This window comes from Puma concolor, chromosome E4, assembly GCF_028749965.1.
Source record: "Puma concolor isolate L17-30 chromosome E4, mPumCon1.1.hap2, whole genome shotgun sequence".
Taxonomy (NCBI): Eukaryota; Metazoa; Chordata; class Mammalia; order Carnivora; family Felidae; genus Puma; species Puma concolor.
The window spans coordinates 35,215,456-35,242,142 of NC_141683.1; the positions used below are offsets into that span (position 1 = coordinate 35,215,456).

The window sequence follows — 26,687 nt, forward strand, 5'->3', positions numbered from 1 at the left end:
GCAGATGGGGAGTCAGGCACAGAGAAGTGAAGTGACTCTTACTTACTACGTCACCATACACGAATGGGCACAGTCAGGAGTGGACTCCAGGATATTTTGGCTCTCGGGTCTGGACTCTTCTTAACTACTACTTAGCCCAGCATTTCATCGTCTGTCATTTGAACCTGTTTTTCTTCAGCAGCAACAAAAAAATCAGGCTCATAACCCTGACATATGTAAAAACAGAGGAGAGCAAGATGCTTTGATTAAAAAAGGGTGGAAATGGGGGATTGGGTCACTCTAGGGCTCAGAGGCACACTGTTTAAAAGCCATTAGATAAGGAGTCTTAACATTTTAGTTTCGTATTTTTAGCTTTGAGAATCTAATGCAAGCAATGGGGTGTCCACATAAAAATTATAGATATGTAAATGTTTACGTAGCATTTTTTTCTTTCTTTCTTTCTTTTTTTTTTTTTTTTTGATATATCATGGCCCCGAGTCCTGAAACACAGGTTGAAAATGCTGTGCATTCAACTTCTGCCGTATCTTCCTATCGGGTCTCCCTCCCTCTGTGTCGCAAAGGGGAGATCTAAGATGGGGGGGGGGTCACAGTACAGTGAATAGTGAAACCCAGACAGTCCTGGAATATTGCTTTGTTTGCTCAGAAAGAGCAGAGGCCCCGGGTTCAAGCACAACCTTCCATGACAAGGGTGTTAACACTGCCCCCACCCAGCCCGAGGGGAACTGGCTGTCAAAAATGATCTGTGCCTCAGTTTCCACACTAGCCTCATGCTAGTGAGCTTCCATATCTAGGCAATGATTAGAAAAGACCAAGGATGGGCATCTAGGTTCCAATGTGAGTGTCACTGCTGGGTGATGCTGGGTAAATCACTTGACCCCTCTGGGCCAGTTTCTTCATCCCTAAAATCAACAACCAGTGGCTTGTTAGGATTACTGGATGAGCTCAGTCAGCATTGGCACTAAACACGTTTAAGGGTGTTGTTATTATCATGGCATGCAGAGACGATAGGGGATTCATACTAAGAGAGGTACCTTCTGGACTGGGAACCAGAGACGATCATGGAGACCACTTTTACTTAAAAGGGACACATTCAGGCCCGAGATATGCAATGATTCGCCCAGTCACCCATCGATGAGTTTTTGAAGTTGCGGGGGGAGCTCAGAGCTTAAGGGCGCTTAGCTCTGGACAATCCTAGCAACATCCAGTGGCTCTGGATCCATCTGCTCCCTCGTCTATGGCTCCTATACTTCAGCTAAGGACAGCCTCTGGGAATAGGCTCTTGCTAAGGTTGTGCTCAGGTTGGAGGTGCAAATCAACTTCCAAATTCTCAGTGACGGGGAAACGAGAAGGCTCTTGATTGGGTCTGCCTGCTGTTAATGAGCTGATTGGGGGGGGGGGGGCGGACACAAGTGAAAATGAACAATCACTACCCAGAGTCACCAGAGTGCTCTGTGCAGCCCGCCCGACGTATGTGTTTTATGCAGTGCTCAGGCTGCCGGTGCCTGGGGCCCGCAGGCAGGTTTACGAGATTAAAGCCCGGTGCCCAATAAATAATTTAGCAGCTTACTGCAAAAAAACATACACGCAGTATAATAGCTACTATCTCCAGCAGTCTGATGTGTACATACATTTTAAACGCACATCACTTTCATCTACATGTTTCCACTTGATGTGGAGTCCAAAACCAAATAAGGAGGAGAACAAGAACATCACCTCCACCCTCTGTCTACGTCCTGCCCCTAAGACGGGGTTGATGAGAAAGAAAACCATTCAAGGCGCTAATAATTCCGGGCCTTGCCAGCTTTTCTTCTCCACATCCTACCCGCCTCTTATCTTTGCTTTATTCTTTGCTTTCAGTTGCTGTTTGTGTGTGTAGGAAGAATCCGCAATCTCTACTAGACCAATTATTCATTCAGAATTTGGTTTTCTTCTCCCAGGGGTGCCTTTTATGGAGCAAAGCTGGCTCCAGGTGCTGTCTCCTGCAGCGTCACAAGTGACTTGCTGGTGGGTGCAGCTCAAAGCTGAAATAGATAAATATCACTGCCATGGCCACCAGAGTCCTGGCTGAAGTTTTAATGAGCTAGAAGTAGTGGTGATTGATTGGTCAAGTGTTGGTCTTGGGCATGAAAAAGGGAAAGAGTATTAGAGGAGGAAGAGGTTGGGATGAGTGTCATGGGGAGAGAGGGTGGGAGAAGGCAAGAGAAACTTGCAGGGAGTTGCTCCAAGATCCAGAAGCATCTACGGGAGATGAGTGGCACAAAGTAATCTATGTAGCAACAGGAACAGGCAGGAGAGAATGACGCCAAAGGGAAGGATCCTCTTCTCACTGGAAAGTTCACTGGTTCTGATCACAGTTAGGGGACCAGTGGCCTCAGTGGGGGGGACAGGCATGAGGGAGAGTGGTAGGATGGCCCTCTAACTTTCGTGGAAATCTGGGAGACATCCCATTTCCACACCAGCCCCTTGGCTCTCCTTCTGTGGATGGCATCTACCCCAGAACCCCTGGCCACTGGCCTTGTACACACAGCACCAAGCTCACCCCAGCCCCCCCCCCCCCACTTTTGCACCTCCTTGGCCTTGGATGCATTTACTGCCACTGGCTGTGGTTTATCTCCCGTTGTTTATGGCCTGGGACAGGCTGCCTACAAATAGCTCCCCAAAGAGTGGGGAAATGCAGGCATCTGCCATTCTGTGAAGCTCTTTCCAGAAATGAAAAGGACAGTCATAAAATGTTGCACGGGGGGGTGGAGGGTGGGTAACATGCATCATAAAAAGCGTAATGGACTAATGCTAATACACAGACTGGCTGCAGCCCAGGGGTGTCTGCTGAGCTCAGACATAAATATTGGGGAGGCACCAAGGAGACAGATTTTTTATTTCTTTGATTTGATGGTAGGGGGAGGTTGGGCATATTTTTTCCTCTGTTTCTCTGACTGTGGCCATTCCTCTGGGAATACCATCAGTCTGTCCGAGACTGAAGCTACTTTGTTTTATGGCTTCCAGAGTACCTCCTGGAAAGACTGGAGGTGCAGGAGGATCTGTGGGTGCATGATATTGCCTCCTCAGGTGAGCCAATTTTGGGTCTTGTTCACATGAGCCAAGACCTTGCAAGTGACAAGACAACCGAACGCGGTGAGTATAATTATGTTGAATGCGTGCTTGAAGGCATATATGAGTAACCATGTACTTGTGCAACCTCAGGCTAATTTCCAATATTAAGGGACTGGAATTCTGTGATTAATGTTCTCTACCTAGTGGAAAAAAAAGCAGCTGCAACTCCAACAATAGCCCAGGAAGAATCTCCATCCCCTCTCAACTTCGGGTATGAAGAGTAGAACACTTGTTAGTTAATTAATGAAAAGTTCAGGTACTCGAGGGTTCAACCACACACACTGTTTTCTAGCGGTTCATATGAAAAAGTACCTGCATCTCTGGTTAAGGTTGGCCGTTGGCCAATGGCTGGCTATCCACACGTTTGCCTGTAAGCATGCACCCGCACGGAGTGGTCAGACATACAGTGGATGTGTGCTGCAGAAGGCAGAAAGGAATACAAATCTTGTGTAAAAAGAGCCTCTATTCTAGGTGACGTTCAGATGGTCTCACCCCTTTCCCCACAGCCTCCAAGTACTCTGTGAGTAGTGTGGGAGCCGTCGGCCCTGACCTCAAGGATGGGTTCAGTCCAGCCAAGAGCCTGGACTACTGGGGAGTGAGAGCAACCAGCAGAAGCCACGGTACCTACAGAGGGGCAAGAATTCCCTGTTGAGCCTTTCCGTGTGCGGTGAGAGGACCGAGGACATGTGGAACTCATGTTCCAGCACACCATCTGTTTTGGAGGAATTGATTTCCCATGTGCTGTCCCTGAGCAGGGGAGGAAGATAAAGTGGCATTCTTCCGAAGCCATCGTCCTCCGTACCTGGGTCTCTGTGACAGGAGACAGAGAAGAGGGGAGTGGGGAATGGTCTTAGGTGCAAAAGACCTGTGATAAGCAATTCAGATACTTTTTGAACCTTATTATCATCTTTATGAAGCAGACAGTATGATCATCACCTTCAACTCCCAGTTTCCAAGAGGTTCAGGAACATAGCCAGGGTCATATGCTTTATAAATAGTAGGGTTAAGACTTGAACTCAAACCAATGTCTTCTCATGATGACTTAAAAATATGGAAGGACAAAAATCAATAAATGATGATTTGGAGGAAAAATTATTTTCAGTCTGAAGGTCAAAAGAGCAGGGACTAATGCATCCCTTATGTCAACTGGTGCATATTATTATTCCAAGTGATAAGGCGGGGGGTGGGGGTCACCACATGTGCTATTGTTAGCAAAGGGTTAGCGAAGCCTTGTGTGCATGAGGAATCACCCAGACTGAGGGTGAATGGGGTACTGAACCGGGGGACTGCTGAGAATCACAGACAGGACGCCCCAGTAGACAAACGTGCTACAAATTCACCTAGAAAAGCATCTCATCATGAGAAAGAGCTCTTTCTTTCCTACCATGTGGTGGGTTCTTTTACCTGTGAGGTTAACCAGGGTTCTGTGGTCCAGAGAACTCTCTGGGTAAGGGGCCTCGGAATCAGTTGTGAGTGGGGATCTTGCCCAATCAGCTGCCTAGAAATGAGGCCCAACGGGGCCTATCCATAGGGGCTCGGCCCCTTTCAACCAAGCTTAGAGCATAAAGAAACATTCCTCTTCCCTCAGTTGACTCATAGCCATGTTAAAGTCTGAAAAAGAAGCACCACAGTATCCAGTCTCTTAGCCTAAGCTGCCTTGTAACAAATTGGGGATTCTCAATTAGACTTTGGGAAGACCTTCCTGAGTGAACTATCCGAGGACTTGACCATGAGCAACCACCATTGGCTCTGGAATATCCATTCCTAAAGACTTTACAGAACTGAAGACCCACCTAATTGCTGCCCACAGCATTGGGCAGGAGACAACCTTTCCTCTAGCCTCACCTTTGCTTGCTGGTATTTCAGTAAAGGCCCAATACAAATATAGAATGTATAATTTTCACATCATTCTTGGCAAATCCCAGGTGCGCCCCATTAGCAGAGTTCCAAGGATGCCATTTTCTATCAAGAAAAAGACATGCGGCATCGTAGTGCTTAGCTCAGGGCCCTATTAATAGCAATCCTAATTATATGGCTGCAAATTTAATTCATAGCAATGATTAGTGTCAGAATCAAAGGCATCAGGCATCAATATTGATGGAATTGCATAAGCCCCATAAACAGAGAACAAGCATTCGGGCCCATCCCCCTAGCTGTTAACTATTGCATTAATGTCTCTTCCAATTTTGCCAGATCAAAATGACTCCATTTTTCGGTGTTCTCCTACCACCCCCCCAGGAACCTTTGCCCTGCCAGCTCTGAATGGGTATGACTGGCACACAAAAGATCCCAGACAGCATCTTTGAAGAAGAGCCCCGGGGCTCCCAGGGACGCACGGGTGATGGGCTGAGGCCCCACGCTTTACACGGCAGCTCTTGGCCTTGTCAGCCACACTCCTTTGTCTTCCCTTCAGAAGGCTCCCGGCAAACAATGATGCCTGGAGAAAGGGGAGTCAGCTGGGGACTGCGTGTGGCACAAAAGCCTGCCACCCCATCCATTGTGGCCCAGGCTGAGATGGGTGGGGAGGGGGAGGAGGAGGCCTGAGGGGGTGATACAAGGCAGCGTGTGCCGAGGTGACAGCTGCCGTGTCCCGGGTTTCCAGGGCACTTTTGCTCGAAGGAGTGTAAAAGCATTGGCCCTTCCGCTCTTCTCTCGTGCATCTTCTCGCATCGCTCTGAAGGGCAGGTGGTAGGTTACAGATGGACCAACGGGCTCGAAGAGAAGACCGACAGGGTGCTAAAGCTAGGGGTTAACAAGGCACGGGTCTGGAGCCAGATCTGGACTCACATTCCAGCTGTCCGCTAAGTAGCAATGTGACTAAGTAGCAATGTAACTCTGTTGGGCCTCAGTGTGTTCATACGGAAAACAGACAGAATATTCAACCTTCTCTTACTAGGGTACTAAGAGGCTTAACTGAAAAAAAAACAAAAACAAAAAACAAACAACACTTAGCTCAGTGCTTAGCACATAGTAAGTGCTAAAGTGATAACAGAACCTGCTCCCCCACCCCCCAATAAAAATCCCACCAAAAACGTGGCATGTCTAGAGAGGACCAGCATGTAAGATTTGAGACTCCCAATTCAGTGTTGCTCTGATATGTCAGAACATCTCAGCCCCAAGGCAAGCATTTTGTGGTTAAGTACACCTCCTTGCTGGCCAGGCTCAGCTAAGGTCCCCAAGGCAGTGGAATGAGGGCTCGGGGATGCTGGTCACCGCCCCTCCCCTCTCCCAAGTCAGGCCTGGGACAGAAAGCACAGCTAGACTCTTGTCCCCAAGAGAATGACCCCATAGGTTCTGCTCAGGGAATGCTTGCATGGCAGGGAAAGGCGGAGGTTAATCTGAGGTTTCGTGCAGAGGGAATATTCTTCCACATGATAGAAAGAGAAAAGATCACAAATTGGAACTGAAGTCCCTGGATTTGAGTCTTGCCTCTGATGCTAAGAACCTGAGTGATTTTGAGAGGATCATGTCACTTTTCTGGGCATCAGCTGTCTCATCTATAAAACATAACAATAGCTATCTCACCCACCCGAAGTCTGGAGGCTGGACCAGTCTCTGAGGTCCTTTCCAGCTATAAAATCAAGGCAAGATTCTTACCTTGCATGAGGGAGTCCACCTTCTCCCTGGGGGCCCTGCCCCCTGCTGGGGCCCAACTCCTCCGCCCCTCCCCCTCCCAGGGGCTGCTGTTCTCACCCACCCCTGAACTGTAAAGGTGAGAATCCCCAATTTGTTACTAAAGCCTGTCCTTCCAGGTGAAATGGGGACACCTAGCTGGTGGCAGTAACCTTCAATTTAGAAAACCACAACCATGGTACAGGAGTGGAGGCTGATCAGGACAAGCACAGAGACACGCACTCCTGAGGTTCTGTCCTACCTTGGAGCCTACAGACCTTTCTAGAGGCCATGCTAGGAGGGGCATGGAATTCTAGGAAGGGCCTCAAAGGACAGAAACTGAGATCGACCTTCACCCCCTTGCGTCTCCATGTATTTCCTGCTTTTCTCAGCACACGATAGAAGGACCCAGGGTAAGAAGGCAACCAAAGTTTAAGCAGCTGCAAGAGTTCAACTTCCTCATCTTGGACTGTGGAAGTGACCTAGGTATATGCTGGGCCCACCTCCAGGATGTGAAGTATTTGTAGCCCCGATTCCGGTTCCCACATCTTCCCTTGATTGACCCCATGACCCCAAGCAAGCCCTTAACCTCTCTGAATTTCAATATCATCATCTGCGACAGCACAGAGAAATATCCCGACCCTTCCTGTTCATCACAAAATGTTATGGGATTAATGAGCTAATAGAATCCAAGGGGCCCTGGGCCCTGGAAGAAAAGCACGGTAATAGCACAGAAGTAGTAGCAGGAACACCCGTGTGAGTCACATTCATAGCAATAGCAGCAGCAAAGGCTGCTATTAAGCACCTACTATGCATTGATAGTATGTATTAGTAAGCATACTAATTCGATTAAGCACCTACTATGCATCGGGCTCCGTAATCAGTACTTTACGTCTGTCATCTCTGATATGCAGAGACATCTTGCAAGACAGCATCAGTGGACCAGTTGAGGAAACTAGGCGCCCCCCGCCCCTCCCAACTCCATAGTTAATCTGAGGCAGGGCGTACAGCACTAGGATATTGTGGTCTGCTTGGGAGCATGCAAAGGACAGAGAATGGCTCTGTTCTGGTTAACTCTGCAAAGGGGCAAGAGCAACCAGCCGCTTCCCCCGGCCCCGCCCTGGGGCGGGGTCAGTTCATATTGTTTGGTGAAACTCTCGGAAAGCTCTCACTGGTGACTAATGCAGCTGGGTGCCAATGTCCAACAGGATTAGATTAGTTTGGCTCAGCTGGTCTAGTCTTCTAAATATTTTTTCCCATGACTCAGGGCTGGGAGGAAGGGGGCAGGATTCTCTTCCTCTATCTGACCTTGCAAACATGTCACTAAAAAAGGAGGCTGATGTGACAGCGCCACTCCCCCCAAGGGAGTCAGACAAGAAGTGGGATTTGGGGGAAGCCTCAAAGATGTTCGTAACAATAACGCAAAGCACAGTTATGCCAAGCACTATAGTTTAAACGCTTTTTCATACACGACTTCGCTCAGTCCTTCGGACGACTATGCAAAGTGTTTCTTACTACCCCCACTCCACAGAAAAAATAAGTGGAGGCTCGCAAGTTAAGTAACACCAGTAGTGATATTTAAGAGCAAATATTCTCGGAGAGCCTGGGTGGCTCAGTCGGTCAAGTGTCCAGCTTCGGCTCGGGTCATGATCTCGTAGTTCATGGGTTCAAACACCCTGTCCAGCTCTGTGCTGACAGCCAGAGCCAGGAGCCTGCTTAGAATTCTGTCTCTCTCTCTCTCTCTCTCTCTCTCTCTCTCTCTCTCTCTGCCCCTCCCCTGCTTGTGCTCTCTCTGCCTCTTTCTCTCTCTCTCTCTCAAAAATAAACAACAAAAAAAGAGCAAATATGCTCAAACCTGGCACGGTGCTATACACGGATTAATTCGTTATGCTCTATATTGTTCTACTGGCACTTTTTCTCTTCCTAACATACTATATATTGTGCTTACTTTTTTTGTTGTTTTTTTTGTTTTGTTTTTTTTAATTTTTTTTCAACGTTTATTTATTTTTGGGACAGAGAGAGACAGAGCATGAACGGGGGAGGGGCAGAGAGAGAGGGAGACACAGAATTGGAAACAGGCTCCAGGCTCTGAGCCATCAGCCCAGAGCCCGACGCGGGGCTCGAACTCACGGACCGCGAGATCGTGACCTGGCTGAAGTCGGACGCTTAACCGACTGCGCCACCCAGGCGCCCCTTGTGCTTACTTTTTAATTAATTAATTTATTTATTTTTGGTCTGTCTTCCAACAGTAAGATATAGACTTCAACAGGGCAGACATTTCTGACACTTTTGTCCACGACTGCAGACCCGGAAAATGGCACATAGTAGGTACTCGCTCATTTATAGTTCAGGAATGAATCATTTCACTTCGTCCCCATCAGACTCTCACAAGGCAAGTACTGTCACTGCTCACACTTTACATGAGGACACTGAAGCTAAGGTCAGGACTATAGCCCACAAGCTCATACGCTCTTCCTATGCAAATCGGTTTCTAACCTGCAGGCAGAACAGACCAGATGGTCCCTGGAGGTCCCTTCCAACCCTGAGATACATGTCCCATGTCCTGTATCGAAGGGCAGGCAAGGCTCAGTGGCCTCAAAGGATGCGCTTTGTATTTTCCTAAAGATGAGAGCTCTGCCCCTTAGCACATTGGCCCCTTAAATTTTCGGTGGAAACTATGTGGGTCACCTGGATTCTGTGAGCTTGAATCATTTCCCCTTCCCCCACCTCGGCCCTGAAACACAGTTTCCTGTGTTTCACCTGTCCTGAGATAAAGCCTTGAGCTCCAGGGGCCCACTCTTGGATTGCCAAGCAGCCTGCTGAACACACAGCCTGATGCCTGCTCCAGGACGGGCCAGGACTCAAGCATACATTGGAGCTGCACAAAAGGAGCACAACATAAATGAATCTGTAGCTTCTCCCCTTTCAGAATGGCTCCGGGAGATCTGGACTTCCTTCCCCGGGGTCAGCTGGGGCTCTGGATAGGAACCCACGCCCCCTCTCTCTCCACCTGTCATGGTCAAGCGGAGGGATGCGGTGGCCCGGGGTGGGGGTGTGGGGGGATTCTGTAAAAATATGCCTCCTTCCGGGTGCCGACCAAGTGCTGCCGTTCCCAGCTTTCAGAAGACCGGTTCTTGGGACCCAAGAGGGCTATAAAACAACAAAACAAACAGCGCGCTTGGCGGTGGGAGCCTGGGCAGGGAGCCAAACTCATTACCAGGGATGGGGTGGTGAGCTCAGAGCCACTACCCCGGCGCTTCCACACAGGCTCTGGGGATGTGGGCGAGGGTGTCTGCTCCACTCTACCCCAGCCCCCAGCACTGCTGAGATGCCCGAGGAGGGGTCGGGCGTCGGGTTAGCCGTCACGAGGGCCAGGAGAGCCGAGGTCTCCCAGAACTGGACCCGCAGCCCTGGTTGTTTACTTGATCCGGGGTTCACACTGAGAAAGGAGTGAATCATTTCCACTCAGAGGAAAGAGTGGCTATTGTTTGGTGGGGCTGGCACAGACAGAAAGGCATGTTTCTCAGCTTTTCATCCAATTTGGCCCTCTGTCCACCAAGACGACTCCACCCCATGACGAAGCCAAGTAACAGGTTCGGAACTTCTGTGTGTTTGGGGAGGATGTGTAAGTGCCAATGTCAAGATTGCCAATGGAGGGGCCGTAGAACCTTGGGTGGGATACTTAATATCTCCGTGGCTCAGTTTTCCACATCTGCAGAATGGGGCAGAGATGTAGGGGTCCGTGGCCACACGCAATTGAAGTATTTTCAGACGGAAAGCAGAAGAGTATCTTGGAACTAATCAGTGTTACCAAAAAACTGAGCAGTCACCCTGGAGCTTAGGAACGGTTATTACTTTGGTGCTCTCGATGGATTCTCTCCAGCGCCTAAGCCGCTCCTGCAAAGGAGCTCCAGTTTTCCTGGCTTTGCTGAGCAAACCGTTTGTGAAATTGGAAAAAGAAGATACGGGATCGGGACGCCGGGGCTTCCTGTGGGCTGCGGACTGGAGACCTTGGGTTGGTTGGTATGTCCCTTAGGGAAAGACAGAATTTTCCTCAAGAATTTCTCAGGCATTTCCGCGGCCATGCTGGTTAGCTAATGGGAAAGGAGGTGGTGCCAGAAGAGGCCAGGGCTCTCCCCAGAACCTGAAGAGGGCTAAGTCTCTGTGGATTTCTAAAGCCGTCCAAGAATCCTATAAACAGAGGGCTGGCAGGATGGGGGCAGGGCAGTGGTTACCTGGGCCTTTGCACCTGCTCCCTGCTGTCAGCAAACCCACAGCTGATCCAAAGGAGGCAGATGGCTGGCCATGCTATTCTGGGCATCTCCAGGCAACAGTATAAACACGGTCCCCTTCTTCCACCCCGGTCACCGTCTCTGAGAGTACCGCCCACCCTCGTCCACATGTCCTTTTCAGACTCTTTACCCACCGGCAGCTCTCCCGTTTTCTTGACTCCTCATCCCGCCGCCACCCCGCCCCCTGACATATCCACCAGAGCATAGCTTCCTTCCCTTGCAAACCGGCCACATCGACAGCAGTCACTCTTGGCATCTGGTTCTATCCCAATCGGTGCAAATGGGGGTCCGGCATGCAGGCGGTTCCCAATACACGGGAGCTAAATTTAATGAGCACCTAATGTGTGAGAGATGTTGGATCTGACCACGGGAAAGGGTGACGTAAACGTGAAAAAGAGGGTCCCTGTCCTTCAGGGTCTGTGAATCTCAAGATAAGTGGACACATTAGTGGCTGCTCCCATGTCGGATGCCGTCAGAGCAAAATTACATGCTGTGAGGGGTCTGAGGAGGGTGCTATCCACAGTGCTTGAAGGGGCAGGGTAAAGGACATTTCACCAGCCCCTGAGCAGCAGGGGAGCTTTCCAGTGGGGACAGAGAACAGACAGCCAACGACGCCCGCTGCCGTGTAAGGCCCCGGGGCTGAGGGGCTAAGGGAGGCGCGCAGGGACATAAAGCTGGGACTGAGGCAGGGAGCCAAGGAACCAGGACTCTGCTCTGAACCTGGAGAGAGTCCTCCCTCCCACGTCCTGGTAGCTTTGGTCTCCTCAGCCTACCTCCTGCCCTCCTATGCCCCAGGACTTAGGCTCGAACCGCCTCCTGGGCTCCTCCCTTCCAGCTGGGAAGTCCTAATCAATGAGTTTGCACTTCTGGGGCCGCTATGCCTCTTGCATCTGCTTCGACATTAGCTCCCTGCCTCCCTTCTCAGTCTAGACTCTCAGCCTGCCCTTAGCCTGGGGGTGGAGGTGTCATCACAGTCCGCTGTGTCCCCCATCTCCCCAACCCCCGCCCCGCAGAACATTCCTGCCTTCCCCTCCCCTACATCTCGCCCCAGGCCTGCCCTGCCCTGTCTGTGCCCAGCACCTCTTCCTGGATGCTGAGGGCTTTCTGCTACATTCTGGGAGCAAGCTGAACCCAACCTGTGACTTCAAAGCCCACACCCAGGGTGCCTTGGCTTCCCTCTCCTTGTGCTTCCTCTCTGCCACAGCCTGCCCTTCTACTGAGGGAGTCCGTGGAATAGTCGTGGCATAAAGATCACGTGGTGGGTGCAGGAGCCCCTCTACAGCATCCCTGGTCGGTGGCTGTCCAGCCTCTGCTTAAATATTTCCACTGCCTGGGGCGCCTGGTTGGTTGGTTGGTTGGTTGGTTAAGCAACCGACTTCGGCTCGGGTCACGATCTCACGGTGCGTGGGTTCGAACCCCGCGTCGGGCTCTGTGCTGGCAGCTGGAGCCTGGAGCCTGCTTCGGATTCTGTGTCTCTCTCTCTCTCTGCCCCTCCCCGGCTTGTGCTCTGCCTCTCTCTCTCTCTCTTGAAAATAAATAAAACATTAAAAAAATATATATCTCCACTGACTAGGAGCTCATTCCCTCTTGAGTCAATTCTTTCCATGCTGGGACAGTTTTGGCTACCAGAAACTTCCTCTTTATAATAAGTGCAAATGTGCTTTATTATAACTCCTGCCCGTTGGTTCTATTCTGCCCTCTGGAGCCACACCAAGTCAGTCTAATTCACTTTCCACAGCTTAATGGCTAAGCACGCAAACTGGGAAACCAGATGAAGGTTCGAATCCCGGCTCTGCCATTTACTAGCTCTGGGGCCTCAGATGAATGCCTTTACCTTGCTTGGACTCTATTTCTTCATCTGTAAAATGGAGGTGATAACAGCACCTACCTCATAGAGTCATGTCAACATTAAGTGAGTTAATAGATATAAAACTCTCAGAATAACACCTGACACATAAGTGCTCAGTAAATTATATTATCTGAAGAAAGCTGTTTTGCTTCCTCTTTCACTCTTCTTTCCTTGAGTTATTATCCTCTTAAGAATATTCTTCGCATAGGCTAAGTCCAGCATGTCTCATGACCTGGAAATTCTTCTCCCGTTAGCGCGGTGAAGACCAACAGTCACACAAATGATCCAGAACAGGGAGGGAAGGCACCGGAAGAACAGGGGAGGAAACGGAACACCAGCCTGCGTGTGGGTGCCGCTGGCCACCAGGAAACCTTTGTGCGATTTAGAAAAAGGCGGTCTCTGTGGGCAGATGACTTTGTAAGAGGAGCTCCTCTGGGTGGATCTTTAGACCTGAGGGTGCACGGCTTGACAGAGAGACTTCAGGCTGCATTTCAACTCCCTGTAGGCTCCTTGGGCCCACGCTCCCAAGCAAGGTACTCTCCACCTGGCTGAACAGGTAGATGACCCTGCAGGGGAGTCGCCAGCCTTAGAGGTCCACAGTCAACGCTGCCCAATGGAATATGCCACTTTTAAATCTCGGTAGAGCCTCCTCAGGCAACTCCCCGCTCCCCCCATTCTGGGATGGCAAGGGGGGGGAACCACACCCCTACTCTCTTCCCTGTGCCTAGAGGGCAAGCCAAGGTCCACAGTCCCAGGCAGAGTAGGGGCACAGGACAGAAACAAGTGACAGCCTCTCCACAGAGCGAGAAAAGGGTTAACGGGCCTCAGTATCAGGCGAACCAGAAGAGGTCTGGAAAGTTCAGCACCTCCACACAAACCTAGACCTGTTCTTCTCACCTCCTCTGAGCTCAGCACAAGCAGAAGGCGGAAATTCTTCCTCAGGTTCCCTCCCTGCCACCCTCCTTCCACATTCCCCAAAGACATCTCTCTCCCTAGGCTCTAAATGGATTAGGGGGAAAGGGCCGCAGGGGTGACGTCAACATCAAAGCGTGCGATGCGGTGAGGTCTTGCACCCACAGGTGGCGGGACTGGGGAAAGGTGGCAGAAGGGTAAGCTTGGGAAAAGGGGATTAGCTGGGACCGGAAAGAATGTGGCTGCTGTAATCCCACATAATGAACCAGACGGTGCTTCGTCTCTGCACCCTAAGCACTAGACAAGCAGGCACAAGCTGCTGGTTTCAGCCTTCCGTGCTGCCGGCCCCAGCCAGCCAGTGCCCTCCAGCTGGCAGAGGGGCCCAGGGCAGGCATGAGATAAGACGTCGACTTCCTCCTGGCAGCTCAAGCCCGGAGCGGGGAGTGGAAGGGCGGGGAAGAGTCTGTGATCGTGGGAAGAGGAAAGGCAGGAGAGCGGTAAGTCACCCAGCCACCCCAGGCCCTCATCAAAGCAGCACGATCCTTTGCCTGGGTCCTTGGATGTGGGACCCATGACCTGCTTCAACCAGGACGCAACAAAGACTTCTGACCAGTACAATCAACTCTATAAACCGTGGGAAGGGATGCGTGAGGTGGGCGATTCAAAATACAGATGGTCAAAGCATCGGTTCTACTTGATTTGGAGATAAAGGATGATTCTATTTCCCTCCCTTCGGGTGATGTACCTTCCTAATCCCGTGAAGTTTGGGCAGTACTGAAATATGCTCACGCTCCCTAGACACTCACTCACTAATGACTGGGAGAAGCAGCTAGAAGAGAAGCCACAAAATTAACCCCTACCTACCCACCCCCATGCTAACCCCCCTGCCCAAGAAAGGGAAGAGTTGCCTGTGTCAAATGTCCACCAACAGCAAGCTTCCAGAAGGCGCTCTCCGCTAAGGAGCTGAACGGCATTGCGGTGTCTGGGTTCACAGACTCTTACCTTTTTCAGCTTGCCACTCTTCGTCCCCACAAAAACCACGCTGTAGCCATTGTAAACGTAGGAGGCCACTGAGGTCATGCGGTCCCGGCTGGTGGTATACAGGGTCAGTCCCTCCACTGGAGTCGAGCCTCCGAGAGGCTGGTTGATGTCCAGTCCACAGAAGTTGTCATCAATGGGGACGGGCTGGAGGGAAGGGAGGGAATCGGGGTGAGTGACAGCAGAAGTACGGCAGAGTCCCTATACGAGCCCGCACCCAACCACCAGCCCTAGGGCACAAGGCCTCAGAGAGGTACAGACGTGGGGTTCAGGAACCTAACATACGCCTCAAACAAAAGCATCTCACCAACTGACTCACAAATCCCACGTTGGCTCCTGCGAAACCAGAGAGAAGGATCCGTAGCCTTTATCACACTATATTGTAGCCACCCATCTACCCTTCTGCTGAGAGATCCAGGGGCAACTGGGAAAGCTGATTTCGGGCACTCATTTTCTGATCATTTTAATGTCCCTGCGGACCATACCATTGTATAGGGATCCTGCTCTTTAGACAGAGGAGATTCAGTCTGGAGGCAGCGTCGTAGGATTTCTACCAACTGGAGAGGGGTTCTTGTTTGTGTCTTGGGCTGCAAGGTCTCCCTTTAGGCATAAGGAATTTTAAGCCATTCAATTATTCACCCCATGCTATACTGGGGATAGAACGAAAAGGGTCATCAAACACGGGACAGGCCCTTATACTTTGGCAAAGTTACTTAAGTCACATAGACCTCAGTTTCCTCATTTGTAATACTACTTGACCATTTTTCTGAGGAGCAAACGAAATAACCTGTGCAGCAGAGATTTTGTTAAATTATACAATTTCTACTGTTGTACATGATAGGTTTTCAATAATGTTCATGTAGATATAAATAAAAGATAATTCTACAGGCGATATTCTTCCCATTACCAGGTTTTTGAAGGGACTGGTGGTGTGCCTGTATAAAGAGTGTCTTTCAGGAGTGCCTGCACCGGTCAGTTGGGTAAGCATCCAACTCTTGATTTGGGCTCAGGTCATGATCTCTCAGTTCATGAGTTCGAGCCCCACATTAGGCTCTGCAGTGCAGAGCCTGCTTGGGATTCTTTCTTTCCTTTCTCTCTGTCCCTCCCCTCAGTTGGGTAAGCATCCAACTCTTGATTTGGGCTCAGGTCATGATCTCTCAGTTCATGGGTTCGAGCCCCACATTAGGCTCTGCAGTGCAGAGCCTGCTTGGGATTCTTTCTTTCCTTTCTCTCTGCCCCTCCCCTGTTTGTGTGCACACACATACTCTCTCTCTCTCTCTCTCTCTCTCTCTCTCTCTGTCTCAAAATAAATAAACATTAGGGGTGTCTGGGTGGCTCAGTCGGTTGAGCGTCCAACTTCGGCTCAGGTCATGATCTCACGGTCCGTGGGTTCGAGCCCCACGTCAGGCTCTGTGCTGACAGTTCGGAGCCTGGAGCCTGCTTTGGATTATGTGTCTCCCTCTTTCTCTGCCCCTTCCCCAATCGTGCTCTGTCTCTCTCTGTCTCTCAAAAAATGAAAATAAAAAGTTAAAAAAATTAAAAATAAATAAATGAATAAATATTTGTTTTTAAAAAAAGAGTGTATTTCGGTGGACACTAGAGCATCTATGAAAGACGATCACCCTGAACAAATGAAAGAATAGCTTAACCCAAAGGGGGAAGACCTGAATTCTAGCCTCTGCCCTGCTGCTTAAGTGGCTGTGTAAACTTGGAACAGTCATATCCTCTTTGGGGGTTGGGAACACGGGATATTAAGTGGATTATTTCTAAGATCGCATTCAGTTAACAAAAAAGACCATGCTCCTGGAGGAGGGGGGCTGCCAAAGGGTTTGTCCTGCCTGCACAGCGCCTAGCCTGGGGCTGGGCCAGGAGGGGCCTCCGAGGCACCCCGGTTGACGCACAACCAAGAATCCCACGGGCAGAGGCTGCAGACTTTGGGCCAGAAAGAGCCTAGAGTCTTGCAGCAGCTGTTCCTTCTGGGTCTGAACAGGTATTCCGGAGGGGGGAAGGAAATGACTACTGTGGGAAACATAGAAAGCATGAGGGAGAAACCTGCAAACTGTCTCCGGCTTCCTCCTCTCACCCTTCCCAGGGAACAGCAGGCTGGTGCATCACTCACTGACAGTCTATTTCCTTGGAATAATTGGTTTATGAGCTGGGGCATGTGATGGCTAAAATAGGGACTTCCCTTCCATTCCCTTCTCGGATCCAACGGGAATAGAGACTCATGCCTTGTGATTCCTTGGTGTTCTGTAGAGGGCTGATACTGGTAGGAAGAGCTGCCCGTGTGTGTGTGTGTGTGTGTGTGTGTGTGTGTGTGTGTGCGTGTGTGTGTGTGTGTGCATTCTTTAGGAAAGGGACTGATATTCTGGTTAAGGATGACCTTGAACAACTCTAAATAATGGGGAGACCCACACAGCAGAAGGGATAAGTTCCTCGAGAAGGGAGCAAAGCAGTGGCCTGCTGGACAGCTCACGAGGGATGACTGTGTGCGTGTCTAACTACAGTGGCATCCCGCTGGTGGCTTAAAATCAGCTGTGGTGGGAGTATTTGCACCAGGAAAATTGGCTAATGCTTCTAATTAAGTGTCCCCAACCCACCCGGACTGCCTGAAGAGAACCAGACATTTAATATTTATGAGCACATCACTAGACCGAATGATGGAAATGTCTAGTTCCCTAGAAAGTCAGGTTGCAGGAATCAGTTACCACTTTTTAGGTTTTCCACTTTCCTTTCTCATCCCTACACCATAGGCAGCAGGTACCCTGGTAAGACACAAGAAATCTACATTGTGGTCCTGTTTCTACCACTAATTAGCCATGTGACTTTGGTATGTCATGGGCCCTCTCTGAGCCTCAGTTTTCTCATCTAGAAAGTGAAAGTATTAGACCAGGTGATGGTCAAGCTTTCTTTAGTCCTGAAAGTTCTTGTTTCAAGGCTTTAGCTTCCTTTCCACAAAAGGGCTGGTAAAGCTGCAGAGTCTGGGCACAGGCATAGCCCAAGCCAGTTTCTGAGTAATGACGACAGAAGCAAAATACCTTGCCAGTGATTGTGGATTTCTCTTTATCGTTCCTGATTCTAGAATCTCCAGAACTGTAAGGGAAATGGTTTTTTGAGTTTTTGTTTTTGTTTTTTGGGTTTTTTTTTTCCTGAGCCCCTGGAGTTGGCTGGTATTTCTTTCTCTCTTCTCTAAATTGTCAGGTGTTTCCAGACATCGGAAGCCCCTTTATCTTTGCCCAAATGGTGACAGCTTGAACTATGGCTTTCCTTAGCAGCAGCATGGCTAAACAGAAAGAGCTTGGACTCAGAAGTCATATGGGCTGAACTGAACTCAAACCCCTGCTTGGTCATTTATAGCTGTGTCGATTTAAGCAATTGACTTCATCTTTGTGAGCCTTTGTTTTTCCATCTGCTAAAGGGGGGTGATCCTCTTTGCTTCATAGGGTTATACTGAGGATCAAATGAGATCAAATGAGATGACACTTAAATTGCCCAGCTCAGTCTTCAGTACGTAGCTTCCACTCAATGAGTGACAGCCCTCTTCCTTATCCTTTTTGTAGGGGCAAAGCTCAAGTCCTTCATCTGAGAGCTCCATGCTAGTCCAGAGACTATGTTAAAATTAAGCCCTGGGACCACAGCTTCTCTCACCAATCCTTAACCCTCTCCAAGGCCACCAAAGATTTCTGGATGCCCAGGTCTGGGACTCCTTAGGTGATAAGGATTTTAAGTGGCTCTTCTTACAGCTTCCCAGCCCACCATACTGTAAAGTTTGCACCAGATGAGTGTGATTTTCAGGGGTGGGGCAGGGGGGCTGATGAGGGGCTGTTCTTTGAGGCCCTGGTCCCGCCTACTGTCACCTCTCTCCCAGTGCCTTTGCTGCTCTTTGGTCACTAGCCCGGGCTTGTCTCTCTGCAAGCCACTGGAGCCAGAGAAGGGTGGTGGCTTCCTCTTCCCTCTGGCTCAGAAGCAGGCAGGAATCAGCGGTTTCCTCCTGACAAGGCCCCCTCTGGGCAATGGGAACCAGGCAGGACTCTGCAAAGGGGGTTAACCCTTGCATTCCCTTTCCGCTTTTTCTCACTGGCTGGGGACCCTAGGTTACAGAATTTCAGGGCTGTAAAGAACTCTGGAGATTATCCAATTCACCGTCCCCATTTAATAAAAGTGAAATAACAGCAAATAACTGTTTCTTTGTTATTATGGTTAATATTAATAATTATAACTTCCATTTACTGAATGCTTATTAAATGTCAAAGGATTGCACTAAGGATTTTACGAACATTTTCTATTTGACCTCCATAATAATCATACATGAGGGTATTATTAGCTCTATATTAAAGATGAAAAAATTACAGCTCAGACCAGGTACACAGCTTGCCCAAAGTGATACAGTTTTGAGTGGCAGAACTGATTTTTAAGTACAAATCCGTTGGACTTCAAAGTCTATTGTCCTAACCACTATCCTATCATACCAAGCAAATGATGCTGTGAATAGAAGCATAGACTAGGCATGACCTGTCTTCTTGCTTTAAGAAGTGACTTTTGGTCCTAACAGTAGGCTCCCTCGATTTAGGATACTCAGAGGGCCATATGGGCCCCTTGGTCTCAGATTTTTTCCCCAGGCTGCAGATCCAGAGTCTACAGCACTTTGCACAGAAATCTATCTTAGCACTTGTCACACATCACAATAGTTAACTAATAATGGTAAACCTAACCTGGCCCTAATCTTTGTGATGTATTATCTCATCTGATCAGCCCATGAGGCAGGCGGTATGAGCCCCATTTCGCAGATGATAATGTAGAGATGTTAAATTACTTCCGAAGCGAGGAAGTGGCACAGATAGAATCTGAACTGTGATCTTTGTCTCTGAAGTCCAAACTCGTAGCCACTATCTCCCTCTCTTTATCGCTCCCTTTCTCTCTCTCTCTCTCCCACTAGATCATGAGATATTGTACGAGTAGTTATCACATTGTTTTATGTTTGCATCCCCAGTGCCCAGGACAGTGCTAGGCACTCGGAACATCTTCAATACCCTCTTATTAAATGGTTGGATGGATGGATGGATGGATGGATGGGTGATGGATGGGTAGAGAGGATGAATGGAAGGATGGAGAGAGGGATGAATGGATGGATGGATAGATGGGTGGATGGGTGGGTGCTGAATGGATGGAGGGAGGAATGGGTAGGCAGATGGATGATGGATGGATGGATGGATCATGGTGGTGACCGCTTAGATGGCATCTTGACCCTCTGTCAGGAGTGTTTGCCACTGATGTTTTTACATATGCTGTCCTCAGGTCTGGATCCTGAGCCTCCCTTACTCTCTTCTTTTCCCTTTGTCCAGACTCCTGATTCTTCTTCCCCAGTCTTCAATCTACCAGTCAAGCTTGACTCCTTTCCTGTTCCTCTAACTTGCATATCCATTTGCCTCCTCGGCTCCCTCACTTGTCTTCCCAGTGGCCCACAGAGCCCTGCATGTGGACAATCTGGTCCCCGTCACCACTGACCGGCCTCATCCCCTACCACTCTTTCTCCCGAATGCTCTCTACTGCTCCTCACACACTCCCAGCATGCCTTGAATTCTTTGTTCTTGCTGCTCCTTCTCTGGAATGTTTTCCCTAGATATCAACATGACTCACTTCCTTACCTTCCTCAGTCTGCTCAAATGCCACTTTTCCAATGAATCAACCTTTTTGGGTATTGCCTCTCCCTCTTCCCTACTTTATTTTTCTCAACAGTAATTACTGACCTCTGACAGATGACACACCTTATGTATTTATTTATTTCGCTGCGCTAATGAAAGATCCATGAAGGCAGGGAACTTTGCTGTCTGGCTCACCGCTGAAGCCTGCAGTGCCTACAACGGTGTGCCAGGTGTGATGCAGGCACTATACACACACACACACACACACACACACACACCCATACATATGTGTATGTATGTGTATATATATATACACACACACACACACACACACACACACATACATATATAAACACACACACATATATGTATATATACATATACACACATACATATATAGATATACACACATATATACACACACATATATATGTATATACACACACACACATATACACACATATACACACACACATATATGTACATATACATACACACACATACATATATATACACACACATATATACACACACATATATGTACACACATATATATGTACATATACATACACACACATACATATATATACACACACATATGTACACATACATATACACACATACATATATAGACATACACGCATATATACACACACATATGTACATATACATATACACATACATGTATAGATATACACACACACGTATATACACACACATATACACACACATATATATACACACATATGTATGTACATATACATATACACACATACATATATAGATATACACACACATATATATACACACACATATATACACACACACACATATATACACACACACACATATATACACACATATGTATGTACATATACATATACACACATACATATATAGATATACACACACATATATACACACACACATATACACACACATATATGTACATATACATATACACACATACATATATAGATATACACACACATATATACACACACACATATACACACACATATATGTACATATACATATACACACATACATATATATACACACACATATATACATATACATATACACACATACATATACATATATATATATACACACATATACACACACATATATATGGACATATACATATACACACATACATATATATATATATATGTATACACACACACACACACACATACACACACATATACATATCAATCATAATGACTCAATGGGATCAACAAACATGCCCCAAGTGTCTGGTATAGGTCAGACTCCGTGTTACTGGTCACAACCAGATAACAGGAACACGAAAACCTCTCTCATTTCAGACTCCTGCTGGATACAGCAGGGTGTGCAACGGCGCGCCAGCAGGAAAGAGGCTGCCGGGACCACGGATGGGGACGAGAGTGAGGCGAGCGCCTCCTTACCGCCTTGGTGCACTGGACATCCTTCCCCAGCAGCCAGTTGAGCTCCAGGTTGCCCTCGCCCTGGTAGCAGGACTGCAAGCGCTCCTTGATCTGCAGGTTGATGGCCCGGATGGGGAAGGCACAGAGGGCAGAGTCGTCGGGCGGGTGGTGATACTGCTTCTGGCCTTTGGAGAAGATGGCAAAGAGCACGTCATCCTGGCCGCTGATGTTGAAGGCCTGGGCCAGGGACTCCCCGGGCTTGGCGAGGTAAGCGGCCTGCAGGAGGCGGTACTCAACCCCGGCCCGCGTGCAGCCAAAGGGCAGGGACACGTAGGAGTGGAACTTGGGGTCGTCCTTGCAGAGGCGCACGATGCGGGACGTGTAGAACAGGTCCCCTGCCGAGTTGATGGCCACGCCCTCGGGGGTCTCGGGCTGCACCGTGAGGAAGTAGACGAAGCCCCCGCTGGCGAAGCCGTAGATGTAGAAGATGTCGAAGTGGGAGACCAGGGCCAGGGTGTCGGAGGGGATCTTGATGAGGGAGGAGACGAAGTCGCTGTGCAGCTCGTAGTCGAGCATGGCAGAGGACTCGGGGTCGCGGGGCAGCTTCCTGCTGGACAGGGTCGGGAAGTAATCCTGCTTGCCGTCCACGGCCGTGCCGATGAACAGCTTGCCGTCCTCGCCGTCGGAGCGCACGATCACGCCGTACATCGTGCCCGTCTTGTTGACGCTGGACAGGTAGTGTTCCTTCTTGTGCGAGGGCTCCACCAGGATGAAGAGGTCGTCCAGCCGCAGCAGCTTGCACACGCCCTGGTAGAGGCTCCCGCAGGCCAGCAGGCGGTTCTCCGAGTAGTCGATGATCAGCAGCTTGTTGACGTTGTTGGTGAGGGTCAGCACCTCACTGCAGGGCTGCACGATGAGGGGCGGGTAACAGGACTTGTTGTCCTCTTCCGGCCCCGTCTTGTGAGCCACCTGGATGGTCAGGTTGCCCGTCAGCTTGTACACCCGGTTGATGGCCCCCACGTACACCGCGCCCGTGCCTCGGTGGACGGTCAGGTGGTTGAAGGTCCAGTCCCGGTTCTCCGAGTGGAAGGTGCTGAACTGAGGCATGCCGGCCGCCCCGGGGGCCAGCAGCACCCAGACCACAGAGAGCAGGACCACAGACCAGCGGTCAACCTCTGCAGCCCGTAGCCAGGGCCTCCTCTGTTCCATTCTGAGTGGGGCGGGGACGAGGACACAGATCCTCCGGGTTCTCATCTACTCCACCTTCCTGGCCGGCCCTCACATGATTCTGGAAAACACAAGGCAGGGTGGTCAGACTGAAAATAAATCCTGGGAAGAGGGAATAGGATGGCCTGACCCAGGGTCCCAATCCCGACTAGCTCTGAGTCTCTTCCTTCTGTATTTTGGTTTTTCTATTTTTAATATACTTTCCCCCCTCTTTGGGATGTTCAGGGAATCCTGTTATCTATTTTGGTCTCCAGCCTTTACGCTGTAAAATACATTTTTTTTTTTTACTTTACAAAGCATCTCTATTTCTGTCTTCTTAAGACATCGTTTTTTATCTCAGAGAGGTTAAAAGACTGCTTAAGTTCACCCAGCCGGTCGATCCCAGCATCGGCACTAAGGCCGGTCTTCCCTACCCAGATGTCACGGCTGTCCTCTCCCTGTCGAGTGGAAATCTAGCCTGTTTTTTAAAAGCTTGTTTAGAAGGCCCTCTTCCAGGCTCTCCAGGTCAACTACTCACAGAGTCTGATACCGCAAATAAAATTCCTTCTTATTTCAGACTTCCAGCCCCTCACACGCTGCATTTCATTACCTTCTCATGCTCTGTGCTCTACAGGGAAATAGAAGAGGTGCTCATCCTGAAAAACTGCTTCCCACTGCCCCTCAGCCTCGTCCTCTCCAGAAAGAAGAAGCCCTGATGGTTAGCTGTTAGAACTTGTTAGAAAAATGAACCACACAGACACTGTCAGGACTGGGGTTTCCACATGGACCATTCGGGAGCCTGAGGAGCCCCAGGGAGCAGGGTGGATCCCCTCCACCCTGCTTTGGGATGGTGGGGGGGTGGCGGGGATGGGGGGGGTGTCGTTCTGCCTCTCCGGTGAGCAGGTGGCCGGGTCGGGTAGAAATTACTTCAACTTCTGCTTCTCTGCAGGGGCAGCATGGGAAAAGGCAGGCCTCCTTGCGGAGGGGGACTGGCTACCTGAGTCCCGCGTTACCTGCCTGGGCAAGAGTTCTGGGTTTGGAAAATGTGGGTGCAAAGGGAGGCGAGTTGAGGATCAGCCTCATTCAGCCACTGCTGGGGCCCCGCGACTGTTTAAGGATTCGCGAAGTCAACGCCAGGCCTCAGCCTGTCCTGTCTGAAGCCCAGTCACCCTCCTGTCCTGACTCCTTTGCTCCTTTTCCTCTGATCCCCAAGCTCTAAAGCTTTTTCTGTATTCTACGGAAGCTGCCCAGAAGGGCACGGTGGGGCTCCTGTGGAGAGCTTCTAGACTCCCGGGCAGAGGATGAGAGAGTAGAGCCTGTCCCATCTCTAAGCACCGTCTCTGACTTCTAGGGACAGGGACAGTGGCTGAAGCAGCAGGTGGCAGCAGCAGGAGGAGGCAGCGAGCTGTCTGGCAGACAAATCTGTTCTCCAGCTGGACAGACTGTCCAGCAACCTTCTCAGGCAAGTCCAGACGGAACTCTGGGCTCAGGGGGCGGCAGGAATGGAAACACCCGTACCAAGGATGGAGACTTTGCTCCAAGGCGGCTTAGGAGCGTCACGTCCCCTTCGGCCCCCTTAATCTGGCCGGAACGGGTTAGAATCAGAACAGGCGCCACCTTGGAAATCCGCACAGCGTTCGCTCTGTATCTTTAGAAAGGCCCCTCCTCAAGGCTCAACAGCCACCATGGTGCCAGAGGGAGGCCCCACCTGATGGCCCTCTTCCAACCAGGCTCCACTGGGGTCCTCTGGGGTGACTCATGAGGCCCCAGGCTTCCTTGGAAAGAGGAAAGCAACAGCGGCATGAGGCCCAGGCTGACCTCAGCGACTTTGACACAGCCCTTCCGGCCCCACGCGCGCACCGGCAAAGCCTCCTGACAGCCAGAGCTTTCGGTTTGAAAACCAGAGGTTATTTTTAGCTACGTCCTGGGGCCGGTAGCAGGACGTGAATTCCTCAAGAGGAGCTGTGGAAAGGAAATAACAGAATGCTCACGTTCTCCAGCCGGCCCCCGGGAACTACGAGAGACCATTCCGAGCATGTCCCCATCTCTGGGTAGAAAAGCTCCTTTGGTTTCAGGCGGAGTGTGGTCTCCCACCAGGAGCTGTGAGGAGGGTGGTTATGTGTCACCACCCTGCACATGGGGTTTGGTCTTTTAGAAAGTGTGCTCTGAGACACCCGGGCACCGAGCTGGTGGACGTGATGCTCTTGCCTTCTCCACAACACGCCCGCACATACACGGTCAGCCCGTGGCTGGAGGAAGAAGGTTCTGGGAGCAGAGATAACTTCAAAGGACACGGTGTGAGGTTAAGATCAACCACCTCAGCCTCCTGCCCACTATCCACGTGAGGCAGTGTGAATAGGGAGTGGCTTTTGTTGTTAGGCACACTTGGGGGACACATCTGGGCCCCGGGGCAAGTCAAGTCTCCCGTCTCTTTCTGGCAGACTGGGGGCGATTATAGAATCTACCTCTAAGGTTGTCATGAGAGTGAATGAGATGGCACGGGGACCTGTGAGCACGGCGCCCGGCGCACGGTGAATGCTCAACCGGTGTCAGCGTGATTATTATCACGGAAGCCTCTCGAGGAGACTGTGTTTCAGGAATCCTGCCAGAGCTCTTGAGCTCCGTTATTTGTTCATATTCTTCCTTTCCATGAGAATAAACATTGCGGGTAGACCTCTGAACCCTGGCTCTCTCTGACCCGGTGAAGCCTGTATCGCGGGAAGGGAATGGATCCACGGTGATCTTCTCTATTATACTATTGCACAAGTCCCAACACAGCTCTCTGCAGCCTGCAGGGAGGCTGGTGGAGGTGCAGAATCCTGGGAGCTATGAACTATGAATGGGAAAACTGGCCCGATGCCTAGAAGGTATGAAGTCATGGGGCAGGAGGAAGAGCCAGGGATTCAAATCCTGCCTGTGTCACCCAGGAGTACTATGGCATTAATCTTGTTTGGCATCTCCCTGAGCCTGTTTCTTCATCTTAAAATAAAGGGGGCCTGAATTAACCAGTTTGTAAGATCTCTTCTTTCAGGTGAAGTGATACCTTGAGCTCCTTTCCTTTTGCTCCTAGAATGTGTAATTGAGACTGAGGTCCTTCCAGGCTCCCTGGTAAGGCTGCTTAGGCCAGGAGTTCTCACCAGACCACCACAGTGGGCTTTTCCCTCTCGTCCCTCAGTCAGCATCTGCTCTGGGACAGACGGCCCCTAGGGCCTGTGATCTGGCAGCCGTGGGCCCTGGTGAGCTGGGGTTAAGAGGAGGCATGACCTGCCGTGCAGGGCTGGCCAGGGGACGCTCACAGTCCACGTTGGGAGTGTGGCTTTCACAAGGACAACAGACTTAACAGCCAAGTTGAGAGCTTCCATCTCTCTATGCCAAGGCTGGTTATTACCAGGTAGCCATCCCAAAGCGGGGCCCCGCTGGCAAGGATTGAGTCTCCTGTCTGAGTTCAGCGGAAAGCAGAATGGTTGTGCCTCTGGTGACGGGCAGTGTGTTCTAATGGTTAAATGCGTGAGCTCTGAACCCAAGATGCTTGGATTCAAACAGAGCTGACAGCTGTGTAAACCTGGTCAAGGTCCTCAGCCATTCTGTGATGCTATGTCACTATCTACATAAC

The 26,687-nt window shown here is 50.0% G+C and overlaps 1 protein-coding gene across 1 annotated transcript in view; it reads right to left on the reverse strand.

Moving 5' to 3' along the window:
- The window catches only part of PLXNA2 (plexin A2), a 207,259-nt gene that overhangs the window by 159,470 nt on the left and 21,102 nt on the right, over positions 1–26,687 (reverse strand). The window contains exons 2-3 of the mRNA XM_086693312.1: positions 21,890–23,156; positions 14,779–14,961 (exon numbers count right to left, since the gene is read on the reverse strand). Coding sequence (XP_086549438.1) covers positions 14,779–14,961; positions 21,890–23,122 — 1,416 coding nt within the window. The 5' untranslated portion in view covers positions 23,123–23,156. The remainder of the gene's footprint in view (positions 1–14,778; positions 14,962–21,889; positions 23,157–26,687) is intronic.